Genomic DNA, 14112 nt, shown 5'->3' with positions numbered 1-14112 from the left:
CTGTAATTGAAAACAAAATATTTGACATTAACTTGAATGTGACAGTGTTTTCCGAATAGGGTTGCCAGAGGCCCCGTATTTTACTGGTTACCCCGTATTTCGGGATACAGAAACCTGGCTGGCGAAATCAAACACTGACGTTATGTCCAGTAGAAAGAATATTTTCCTTTTGCGGCAATGCGTAGCCGAAACCCACTCGATATTGATCATGGTCGTAGCCAAGGCAGCGGGGCTTGGTTTGAGGATGTAAGCCTTTTTTTATACAAGTTAGCCCGTGACTTTAATCTTTTCTAGTGGTAAGTGATGATGCAGTCTAATTTCTTGGCCGTTAGGGCCATAGTAACCATATAACTAGCCATGACCGAAGCCTCCCATCAGACCAGAAATTTAGAAATGGCGACTGCGCCTGGGAATCCGTCAAAAACCTAAGCTTATAATACTTACACTATTTCTTGCATTTGCTTACCAATTTTTTTTTGGAAATATATCAAACATTTCGCGCTCACTTCACTCGCGCTTTGAATTTGTATTACTTGGTGTAAACTCCGCAATTTCGTTTGCATGAATTTAGATTTTAAAAAATTCCGTGGGGGATTTTCCGGGCTAAAAAGCCGCCTAAAAAAAAATGTCTGGGATGCAAGTTACCTCTGAATAGTAAGTACCAAAATTGTGGTAAAGAAGATGGGCCGTGAAAGGGTAGATAGGCAAATAGATATACTGTCGTATTCGTAATATTAGTATGGATAGGAAGCTTTAAAAATATAATCTTGCTATGGCTAAACTCGTTTCCCTTTCACTTTAATTTTTTCTGTATTGAACCAAAAACACTTACGCTCACTGCGCTCGCGCTTTTTTATTGTTGTATTTTATCTCACTGACAAATTGAAAGGCGAAATTCCACTAACCAGGTAATTAGCCCATAAAGTTGAGCGAATGTTTTTTTCCTCATGACAGGATTCAGTTCCGGCCCTGATAAAACCTCTCCCGCAATCGATTCCTGGCTACGGCCATAGTATTGATACTGTGAAGGTGGAATTACAAATTAAATGTAATTTTAAGTTAAAATGAAAAGATTGTATGCATGAAATGTATAACATTTTGCTTTACAAAACTTAAGAGTTTTTAAAAGCTATTTAAATAAATAAATCTTTTATTTAAAACCACATTGCAAACACAGTTCACCAATCAAGACACGGCAACATACGGAGAAAAAATACAAAACTTACAAATAAACTAAAATATCTAAATAGGCTTTCCATGCATTTCAGAGAGAACCACCGCCTATTTCTTTAAATACTTCAAATTTTCAAATTTCTTCAAATCTAAACCCCGTATTTTTGATGGTGGTAGCCTGTAAATCAAAAAGAGGCAGGTGGCAACCCTACTACTTCCTAGACAGAATTTAAAAATTGTTTTCATTACTCGGTATGCCTACTGCCATAGTGTGACAGAAAGTGTGACGGTAGTTGTGACCTCTGATTGGCCGACTCTCTTTCACTATTTGCTAAAATTGATGATTGCAACAACAATTTTTTCTTTTTTGTAATCGAAAACAGAACACGGACGTCAAACAGGTTGACTAATTGCAATCATTTCTGACCGGCTAACATTGTTCCGCTAGTGGCTCAAACTCACTGTCGCAGCAAGAACATGGTAAATTCAGCCAATCACAGCAATTTCAATTGGTTATCACAAATGTACCGATCTAGGAACCGAGAATGCACGAACCAGGGCAGATAGAGATAAGAACAATAATATCATACGTAGGAAATCGACGGGGGATCGTTGACAACGATAGCCTATATTCAATAAGTAACATATACAATAATAGTTCACCCAATAAATTAATGTTGCACAAGGCAAGTGTAAATTAACAATTAATAATTCATTATTATAATGTAGTCAATTAAATTTACTAATTAATTTACTAGAGAACGGGCAATACATAAAATATTTCCCATTTCCATCACATTTCCAGATGATAAATAAATTTCATTTCAATTTCCTGAGCACAATGTGGTCGCTCAGTTGGAAGATCTTGCTTTAGGGCGGTCAACTGCATATTGCAGTCAGGCTTTTACAATACGTAAGGAATATTGCCACGTAAATAACCAGATACTTAACAGTCTAGCAGTACATAGTGATTGTTGATGTCTATATTACCTGGGAGGTTGTTTGCTAACTCAGTGATAAAAGCCACTAAGCCCATTTGACACTTATTTTTAATCCATTGAAGATTTGCTACGAAATATTATTTTTATATCGCTCAGTAAAGCAGCAATGTAAAACCAACCAATGTCAAATGAATTTGATGGCTTTAACTTAGAGATAATAGCTGAGTTGGCGAGTAACCCCGCTGGTTATTTACTGCCCATATTTTTAACGATACTTTAATTACTAAAAATACCAACACGATATTTTAAAACCTGGCATCAAAATTTGCATCAACCTGGTAAAAAAGTCATTTCTAGAGAAATTGCCTATCCAAAGAACCTCCTATTCTTTGGATAGGCAAGTTCATAATTAAAAAGTCAAACATATACACGAATCAAGGAAGAATCAGATGGTAAGTATACTGTTATGCAAATGTTTATGTAGACTTCTTGATAGAAAAAAAAAGTTGGCATTAATCGCCGCAACTGTGGCCGCACCCTTACCTCCGTTAAGAGGATGCGTGATTAGTTTTATCCTTCGCCATATATCCTCGCCTCCCCATTCTTCGCTCTCGTAATACAAATGAATCACCCCGTATTAAGGTGGAAACTGCTTAACTGTTCCAATAAATTGAAATCAATAATAATGCTACTCGAGTTTTAATAGTACGAGTACTTTTCAGTTCTCGCCGCTCTGGGACTATTAAAATGCTCTTCGATAGGGACGTTCCGATACAAACAAATCGAAAAGGTACTCGTTATACGATACTTATCGATACTTTTCAATACCAGTGCTTTTTGCTGATACTTGCTCTGAAATCTGTGACAAAAGTCGGAACTATAAGTTCAGTGTACCTATCATTGAATCTACTAAAATTATAACATAGAAATGTACATTTTCCCGCCCTTTACCGTTCACACTAAATGACCCTTTTAAGAGTATTTTATTAGTAAAATAAAAAGCTATAGGCACTAGTGCTTCTGATGATGATAACATCACGTATCATCTTTTTTTAGATATCAGAGGCTAGTTAGTTACCAATTAATTTTAGCATGCAATCTTTACGATACTTACGAGTACCTAAGTATTTATTCGGTACTCTATAGACTTATTACACGTTGAGTGCCGTGAGTATTACCGGTGAGACTCAAACCGTATTTTATATACGGTATATGGCACTGTTACTTTCATGACATTCACCGATAGGCTGATACCACTGGTGGGCTCATGTATGGTGGCAAAGGAGGAATCACACTCAACTTAATCACGACATATGAGTAACATCATTCATATAATACGATAGCAGTCCAAGTATTATAAGTGCGATGACTCCTTCGCATCGACAAAGCGTTGTAATATCTATCTGAAAGCATTTTTGCAGAAGCAACTCCATTGAGTCAAATATATGAAACGGCGATTCCGAAAAAAACCTCGTATTCTATGAACCAATCAAAGTTAGTAGGTATGAAACAGGACACAAAATACCGATTTTTTTTTTGTTTGGAATGATCCGTCTAGTGATTTTAAACTTATTTCGTGGCTTAACGACATTTTATATTGTAGATAACGGGTACCACGATTAATTTGGTGTATTTTGGTGTTTGGTAGAATCTGTCTAGTGCCTAGCCACGTAGTGCTACTACAACACAGAGAGGTTACTGCTAAACCCTGAATTATCATGTTCGATAACTTGTAAACTTACAAAGGTATCGGTATTTGTATAGGAGCATCCCTACTCGTGGAATTTATTGAAATGGAAGAAATGTGTTAAATAACTATTCGTTCGTCGCTTTTTATTCATTAACCACGACGCCTCGGTGAGCTCGCTCTGTTCGTTGCGAGGGAAATATTGTATCGGTTGATTATTGTCACCTTGCCTGCTTAATTAATTTTGTAACGTGAAATGGTATTTCGAAACTCCGCATTGGCATTTTTAGTGCTCCGCACCTTAGGCAGTTGTCCGACCGCCGACGTTTAGCGAGAAACGAATTGAGCTAAAAACTAGAAGCGAATAGGCGAATAACGAGAAGCGATATGCAGTTGGAATAATTGTGTCGCTGCGCTATGAGCGAGTGTACACTGTACAGGTGCGACGGGCAAGTAATCGCTCGTCATATAAGTAATCTCTTCGTAAACTACGTGAATGTTTGGACCGACAAGAAAGCCTCGCTTAGCGATATCTTTCTTGGATATCTCTTGTTGCTGCAACAAACTACTGAACAGTTCCGACAGTATGTACAGTCAGCGATCAACTATAAATATATTTATTTCTTTTATTGATATGGAATCATACATCGATTGTACATTTCTTGAGGGAAAAAAAGTCAGCGGTGGGACAACTGCTTTATGGAATTTTATTTTTCCTCTAAAGCGTCACCCTTAGTTATATTATATATTTCGATGTCTTTATGGAAAAACTTGGCCGTCATATTATACGTTAGACTATTCTTTTTAGAAACTAGGTATTTGATGAAACAATTTAATAACCAAAACTGATATTATAAGTCTGTGCTGAAGGTTCGTAGGGATTGTAACAGTTTTGACATGCAATTCTTTACAAACAATTTTTGAGTTTCGTACATAGCTTACCTTTTTGTTTATGATATATACCACATGTCATACTACTCTAACTTTAAAGGAATAAATCCGAAAACTAAAATTCTGTGTTTTCATACAATAGGTATATAAATTATATAGTTATGGTTTGATTTTGAATTCTATATATTTACATTATTTTATATATTGTTATTATTATTTTTTTAATTTTAATATTGACATGTAAATAAGACAATTATTGCGCACCATTGCGATTGTAATTGTATTTTTATAATTTAAGGATCCTAATTATACATTAAATACTATTAAAAATATAATCCAATCTTTGCATTGGTGCGAAATCTCTCAGTGCACACAGTCATCCGCGTTTTTGAAGAGGATTTCAGTGTGGTTTTCCACCATGATCAAAATTACACGATGGGGGTTTATCATTATATACATTCGCATTCAACGCGGGTGAAGTCAAAGGCAACTGGTAGTAGATTATAAGTAAGCAAGTAATATAAAGGTATCCTCGCAGTATAATAGCTGAAAACTAGTATTAATCCCGCCATTATATAGCATCATAGGTAATTGCGTAATACGGAAGTGTATTACCGTGTTTCGTACGCAGAACTTTCGCATGGGCCTCTGAAATAGGATAACATAATAACCGACGCATTAGGCTCATTTGCGACTGGGGAAGTTATTGCTAGACCTTAATGCCTTTTGATTCCTCTGCACATGTTATCTGCAACTATGGAACTGGTGTATGGATGTGATTCTATTAGACTAGTTCTTTTAAACTTAAACTGAAACCACGGTTCACGACAGTTAGGAAACTTGTAACGAAACGTCGAGGCTTCGACGTCACTAGCAGGCGTCAAATGTTCCTACATTTGACGCTAGGAAGCCTATGAATTGCCTATTTTTCTTTGATTTCATGTCACTCATAGGGTATTCTTAGACTTCCTTACCTGAAAAAGAAGGCCTTAAGGTGAGATTAAGTGAGTTTAATGGAAAATTGCTTATCCTCATGAGACATTAGGAATTGTACGCGGACGAAGTCGCAGACAACGGCTAGTCTTTAAATATTATTAAAAGTTTGCCAAGCAGTTTGTCCTATTACTTCCCTACATTTATAATATCGTTTCAATAAATACAAAACGAGCTATGTTTCCACATTTTGATTACATGTATGGGGCAGTTTGTCGATTGCTTCGCTGAGGTCGATAGAACCATTATTATAAAGGGAGTATTATTTATACGTTAGCTTTTAATAAGGGGTTAGGGACGCCCTGCGCGAGTAAATAATATTAAAAATTTATCTATAGTTTTCGGAAATTCAGCAATTGGTGTATGCTTTCTCAACAGACCCTTTATTCAGTAATTTACTTGAGGCTTTTACAAATCACGTGGGAATGAAAACTCTTGATTTACCCGAACAAAAGTAACCTATGTCACTCCAGGTCTTTAACTTTATTCAATCCATGCAAAATATTATGCTATATAATAGGTAGGTAGGTATATAGATTCGTTGCTGTTCGTTTTCTGCGTCTGTCTAAATGAATAACACAACAATAAACAACCGAACAAACAAACACACTTTCGCATATATAGTATGGTTAGTGGTGACATTCAGCTTCAGGTGATGGGGTGATGATGATGATGATGAAAGTTTCCTTGAAATTTCAATACTAAAATCTAACGTGGTCTACTCATAAAATATAACCGATGTCATTTGTGTTGTCCGTAATACGTTGATGGAATATTATTAATTCGAATTGAGATCAATTGATCTCGACTTGTCTAAACGGACACTGGCTTCACCTTTGAACCAGACAGACTTGCTTTGTAGATACAACGGCAAAGTTTGCACGTGAAGACTGACAAAATCTTATATATTAATTTTAATATATATATAGGTATATAAAACCGATCAAGTGCGAGTCAGATTCACACACGAAGGGTTCCGTGCTTTTTTTTTAAATTTACAGGATTTTTATTATTGTTATGTTATAGCGGAAAATGTGAAAATTTTAACTCTCTACCTATACGATTCATGAAATACAACCCGCTGACAGACAGACCAACAGACGGATGGACTGCGAAGGTTTAGCAATAGGGTCTCGTTCGCACCCTTCGTCTAAAAACCAGGTGATGTCCACGACCGCGTGGATTTAGCCTTTTTTTTAAATCCCAAGGGATAAAAGATTTCCGGGATAATAAGTAGCCTCTATCCTTGTACAGGATGCAAGCTATTTCTGAGTCATTTTAAGGTAGATACCCGCGATGTTGTTCCTCTCGAAGTTTTCCTCACCGTTAAAGCAAGTGATACTTAATTGTTTAAAAAGCACATAACTCCGAAAAGATCGATCCCTGGACCTCCTGACTAGAATGCCTTAATCACTAGGCTCTTGCCGTTTTTTTAATTTAAATTAAATAAATAAATATTCTTTTATTTGAGACCAGAAATCTTTACTTAAATTTATAGACTAGAGTTTATTTATGAAAAACCAAAAATACGTGGATAAATCCGCGTGCAAAATCTAGTGTCGTAGTAATAAATTTACATTATAAACCTATTCGCTAGTGCAACGATAAATAAAGTCATTTGCTAATTGTGTGATTGTAATATATAAATTAATTTCCCGTGTTTGCTTGCGAAATGTGACATGTAATTAAAACACAAGTTGGGTCGTTCCGAACACGCCGCAGCCATATTGAACAATTGTAATCATGCAATAGAAATGCGATGTTAGAAATAGGCAGAGGCTAGGCTAAATGCTATTTATTAGGGTCTGTAATAATCTAAATATAATAAAAGAAAAACTTGACTGACTGATCTACCAACGCCCAGCATAAACTACTGGACGGATCGGGCTGTTTGGCACGCAGATAGCTATTATGATGACCATTTGCTAAGAAAGGGATTTTTTTAGAAATTCAACCCCTAAGGGGGTAAAATAAAGTGTTGAAATTCTATAGTCCACGCGGACGAAGTTGCGGACTTAAGCTAGTTATAAATAAAATAATAGTACCTAAGTAATGAGAAACATTTTGTATTTTTAGTCTGTGCAAACCATACCACATGAAACATTTTTTTAGTGACCTGTCATCTACCTACTATGATAAATCTATGTAACCAAGGTACGATGAACTAAAATTACGTAAGTATAGATCGACAAGTAATTATTAGCTAGGAAGTAAATGGATAAGTTCTGCAGTAGGCAGTATTTCTGTACAAAGCACAGATTTCCAGCCTGATTTTCAGCCCTTAAATAAGTAAGTTGAAAACTGTGTTTGCGATGTCTAGATTGAAGCGTAGGCTGACGAAAGGTAGGCTTCTACGCTAAGTCTTCATAGTACAAAGTGCATCTCGTTACAGGTATTACACCCACTGACCCAGCTTAAAAGGATATTATCACACCCCAAAGAATAAACAAAATATGTAGTTCGAAGTTTCTGTACCATGGACCTAAAGTAGATTTAGCACCTGACAGATCGAGATGCCATCTCGACCTGTCGCGCATTTTGTGCCATATGTATTGTTTTTAACCCCCGACCCAAAAAGAGGGGTGTTATAAGTTTGACGTGTGTATCTGTGTATCTGTCTGTGGCATCGTAGCTCCTAAACTATTGAACCGATTTTAATTTAGTTTTTTTTTGTTTGAAAGGTGGCTTGATCGAGAGTGTTCTTAGCTATAATTCAAGAAAATCAGTTCAGCCGTTTAAAAGTTATCAGCTCTTTTCTAGTTACTGTAACCTTCACTTGTCGGGGGTGCTATAAATTTTTAATTTACACTTGTTATTCCAATACTACAATAATTCCTCATCCCAGATCAAAATTAGTAGCGGAAAAAATACACAGTTTCTGTAGCTTACGTGGACGAAGTTGCGGACAAAGTTAGACACATATATAAAGTTGAACATGATTGCGCGCCGTCCGCGTATCGAAGAGTAATTGTAACGGCGAGATGAAAAGATCGATTCATTAATTTACACCTCCCGATCTCTAACAGGAAGTTTACGATCGGACATTTTATCTAATGCTACAGTATTCCACGCCTATCTCCGTCCCGGTTTATTTATATTGGAACAGAGAATCGCCCGCGCAAAGAGCGGCATTCTTTGTGCGCGCTACTACTAAGCTTTATCGAAGTTTTAATTGTGAACGCAGACAAAAGCGCCGTGTAATGGGCAGCTGTAAATGAGTAACAATAGAATCTACAAATAAAATGTTTTATTAAGTTGACGCGCGCCGCCGCGCCGCGCCGCTAGTCTTGCACGTGCCCTAAGTACCGGTAGAAACGCTCCGATGTATTGTTTGTTTACCCGAATAAAACACTAAAATCCAATTCAATAACAAAGAATTAAAGATCCCAAAATAAAATTTATTGCTCGCGTACGATAAAATAGATTTATGAACGCACGGGCCGAGCGACTTGCCCATAATATTATTAGGTACACACCGGCAAACAATTTACGCCTGAATATAATAACTATACCGCAGTGTGAGCTGCGTTATGTAAATATAAACGATATTACCTACCGGAGCCAATTTCATGGGGCATACGGCAATTTCTTGGCAACTGTGATTCCTGTGGTATTATTATGATTTTATACGCGGATAAATGTGTTTAGTGTGGCGCGATTACATTTAAAGGCACCTTATACATATCGTCATGATTGTAAAATTGTGTCGGTTTTGCAAACTACGAGTATAAGGGTTCCGTTTTTCCTTTTGAGGCACGGTACTCTAAAAAAACTCTAAAACGACTTTTTGCTATATCTACTTACATAATGTAATCTTCTGTTCTTACTATAGAAAAATTGTTTACACTTATGATGTGTATCTATATTGTAAGTGCGAAAATTTTCACTTTCCGTGAAAAATCGCCTGTGAAATCATTATGAAGAAAAATGATAATAATTGAATCACCAAATGAACCTGCTGATGCCCACGACTTCGTTCGCGTGAGTATAGGTTTATAAAAATCCTGTGAGAACTAATCGATTTTCCGGGATAAAATGTAGCCCATTTGTTAATCCAAGGTATAATCTATCTCCATTCCAAATTTCAGCCAAATGCGTCCAGTAGTTTTCGCGTGAAAAAGTAACAAACATACACACAAACCTTCGCCTTTATAATATTAGTGTGATTTGAAATGTGATCAGGCCATCGCTAGTATATTATACTCGTACATATATTATTGTGTCGCTGATGGCCGCAAGATGTCGCCGTGTAAACAAGGACACTGACATCAGACATGTCACATGACGCGCCAAAATGACATTGCGGACACGCGGCGGACATGTTCAAAAAAACGTCTGCGGTTCCCTTCGTCAGCGGCATTTTTAAAATATTTACCTCAATTATGAAAAGTGTGATGAGAGTGACTTTTTGTTCGTTACAATAATTTTAAAAATACCTACTTGCCTCTTTTTGTTTCAACTCTTCATAACTCACTTACAGCCATCTATGAATCTCTCCTCACTATAGATATGGAAACCTAAAATATGCTTTAATTGGTTTGTTAGTTTATTATTTAGGTATTTATTTTATTTTCATTTATTTACTTATTTAATTACAGACTAAATGAAAAGTAAACATTTTACGCCATACTTTGTAGACCAAAGCACTGGGTAAAAACTGAGACTGGTGTTTGCAATTTGCAGCTAGGGCTGACAAAAATCATCGACATTAAAAGATTCATTTATTTTAAGACTTAAAAAATCAATGGTTATTAACATTTAGTTATTAACATTTGTCCTTCAGTCACATTATTTTTCACATTAATGTACCACCAGCAACAAAAACTTGCTTGGTTTTAATTTTAATCTAGTTTTAATGCTTTTATTTTTAAAGAAACCCTTCTAAGATCTAGAAAAATTAGTGTACGACGAAAAAAATAAGGAAACAATAAAAAACCTCGAGTTTGAGTGCAAAGTTAGCATTATGTATATTCGAATATAGCAATGCTCTTCTTTTATAAAGCACATGCTAACTATCATTTTAGAAATTAAGTATTTATATAATGAAGTCTCATGATAATAACATTTTTTTGCAATTTTGAAAACGTCTTATTTATAATTTTACCTAATGTGGGCAATTAATTTGAAAATAAAATAGAAACACTGTTATAATGTCATAGTTTTAAGATTTTCCAATGCCAATGCTGAATGATAGATTTATTTTTGTACTTATATGTGAAATTAAAAATATTTTTTCTTTCTTTTCAGGCAAAATTGCTTGAAAATTCTCATGCATGGCTCGGTGCCTCCACATCGTCGATTGCAGGTCAGTTAAATTTTTTAAATCTTATCTATATGCTCTGTTTTATCGCACTTTTCTTTTTTGCTTTAATATTTTTTTATATATCTATCTAGTCCAACAATTTGATAGACGATACCTCATCGTGAAGCCGTGATAGCCTAGTGGCTAAGACGCCCGCCTCCTATCCGAAAGGTCGGAAGTTTGATTACGGGCACGTACCTTTTTTTAAATTATTTTATAAGTAAGGGATGACACCCTATGGAAAGTGATGATTTGGCCTAAGATGGGACGCATTTACCTAGAAGATGCCTATTCACTCTTGTTTTAAACATACCCGGATTGTAATTTGAATATTCGGAGTTATGTGCGTTCTAAGCAATTAAATATCACTTGCTTTAATAGTGCTGCACGCTTTCACGGAATATCTTCGGCATGGACTACGCCTTAATGTTTTTTAATTATTTTAGTTTATAAACACTCTTATCAGTTTTCTTGCCAGTTCTAGAACATGCGTATTGATATTCAAATTGTTGGACTATGTGGGTATAAACAGCGACATAGGTTTTCACCCGCCAGTATAAGTGACTATGGACGGGTGCAAACCTAGTTTTGTCCTTGACTCTACTTATAGAATGTGGCTAAGAATTAAGATATCGCTATATGGAAGTTGTATGAATTGGACTGAACTCAAGATACCCTCCTCAGTCGACTGCCAATCATATCTTTTGCTATAAAATTAGCCTTGTTCCCTAAATATTTTAATTACTATAAGGGGCATTTCGATAGAAGCAGAGCAGATAGGAGACGTGTTCAATAGACCATCCATGTTAGGCCGCGATCATACCTGTAAGTTACTTACGTAAGCTTACGACAAAATTTACTAATGTTAAGCACTCTTTTCATTAGTTAGTTGTAAATTAATTACGTAAGCTACTTACGTGAGTTAAACTTACAGGTGTAATCGCAGACTTAGGCATAGTTAGACGGCGTGATTGAAAGAAAGAAAACGAATTTCTAAAATCCAGGGCGCTGTTTTTAGCTGTGATCCGAGTGACGTCATCTGTGACGTCAAATAAATTAAACTAACCTACATATTATATAACCAACCGTATTTCATTACAGAATAAAATAATTTTTATTATCTCTCAATAATCTGATTGGTCGGAAACATCGATTTCGGAGAGCCATGGTCGAAAACACATTTCTCATTTCCTCCGCTTCAGTAGAAACGGACCCTGAGCGTCCAAGGCGTCCACTTCCATGTAGCGACATCAATAACTTGTAAACACGTCGCAATCACGCAAATAATGCACCAGGATTTATAAAATAAGCAGTTGTGACTTGTGTATCCGTGAATGATATATGAAGTTGTTGTATTGCACGTAGTTTTCTGTTATTATTTTGTAATTCTATTTCATTATAACCCGTACAAATAATGTATGATCATTTATATAAAAGAGTACCGTGAGAAAATGTCGGGAAAGAGAACTCTACGCCCTATTTTCTCTTCAATTCTTTATTGTTTAAAATGTTACAGTTCTGAGTATAGCAATCTAGAGGCATACCGTAAGTTTAATGCGCGTATTATTTGTAAAAAACGATAATAATTATGTAATTATATATTGTTGCATTGTTATTCGTGCGTGGCCATCTTTCGTGCTATAAAATAATACAGTATATTTCTTGTAACTCGATTATATTGTCTTCACAATACAATGTTCTTGAAAATAAAACCCGTTCTAGCCTGGAATGGGCATATATAGTCATTCCCTATTACAATCCTCAATTGCAAAAGTTATGTTATTGCTCAAAGTACCTAAGCGACAATGCGGCGCAAAGTTACATTAAACTCCATCCTATTCTCATTTCATAGACATTGTATGTAATAATTTCCCATCAGCTAGTTTCAAATTTGAATATCTAACTCCGAACACAAACAATGTGTTATGTGTTCTTTCTATAAGTGGACTTAGAAAATAAATAATGTGGAACTAAGTTTACCTATAATTATGCAAAGGAAGGACAACTTATAGAAGTATGATTCGGGCATACACCGAGAACAATAGAGCGTGAAAGTGTACCTTCCTTTGTCATAACTTTTCGTTAACTGAAATACATTATTCGTACGGTTGTAGTTTTTTGACACGTAGCGTTCTTGCTTTCATTTGTCGATCAGAATACCACGGTCATACCCTGAAGTTGAAAGCCCCCACGTGGACGCAGAGCCAGCTCCAAGAGGCAATACAAGCAGTCGTCACCCAGCGCATGAGGTTCACACAAGCCGCCACGCACTACGGAATACCCAAAGGAACTCTGTACGATAACATACTAGGGAAATCCAAACGTATGGCAGTGTTAGACGAGGCAGGGTTGACAGCTAGCGAGGAGAGGGCCATATTAGACTTCTGTTGCGAAACTAGTGTCTCTCCGTATAATAGACGCACTAAAAAATCCTTAGCTGAAGTTCTTGCTTATGTAGAGAAGTTAAGACGGAGTAGAGACCCGAGTTTCGCTTTCATAGGTCTGACAGGGTTCCGCTGGTGGTGGGCGTTTTGTAAGAAGCATTCGATCGTATCACTTTATTACGAAGTAGCGACGAAATCTAAAAATTGTAAAGTAAAAAGCGAGAGCCAAACTACTGACGATGAATGTTAATTCTTCTTGTTGTTATTCTGTTTGCCTAAATAACACTAATGCACAGGTGCTGTTTTGTGACGTAGAAACAGAGGCAAATTCCACGCGGGATGAGCAAATGTATCACCATTTGTGAAGTTCGTTGACGAAGTGCGAAAGTTGTTGTAAAGTTGACGTGTTCAAATTGACGTCCCGCTTCCCTCGTGGAATTTCACGTCACAAAAAGTCAGCAGGGTGGATAACATACTTACATACGTCTTAAAAAATGGCACGTGTCACAAATACGGTAATTTCTATATCCAAATAAAAAATAAGCAAGCAATTCCCGCATAGCATCGCGTAACGCGTTGCATCGTCGGATCGCCGATAAGCAGGTATGTACGAGTAGGTATGTTGAAACCTTTAATCTAATAATTGAAACTAATGACTTTTAATTACTTCAAATATATACCATATTCCATTTTGCATTCCGATGCCTTAGCGTAGGTAACATGACATGAGATATTTGTGGA

General features: G+C 36.2%; 1 protein-coding gene across 1 annotated transcript in view; it reads left to right on the top strand.

The window, feature by feature from the left end:
- The window catches only part of LOC123880351 (protein bric-a-brac 1-like), a 398185-nt gene that overhangs the window by 363573 nt on the left and 20500 nt on the right, over positions 1 to 14112 (top strand). The window contains exon 2 of the mRNA XM_045928448.1: positions 10933 to 10990. Coding sequence (XP_045784404.1) covers positions 10933 to 10990 — 58 coding nt within the window. The remainder of the gene's footprint in view (positions 1 to 10932; positions 10991 to 14112) is intronic.

This window comes from Maniola jurtina, chromosome Z, assembly GCF_905333055.1.
Source record: "Maniola jurtina chromosome Z, ilManJurt1.1, whole genome shotgun sequence".
NCBI classification, from domain to species: domain Eukaryota; kingdom Metazoa; phylum Arthropoda; class Insecta; order Lepidoptera; family Nymphalidae; genus Maniola; species Maniola jurtina.
Note: the sequence above shows the minus strand (reverse complement) of the source record. Positions and strands in the feature narration are given on the sequence as shown.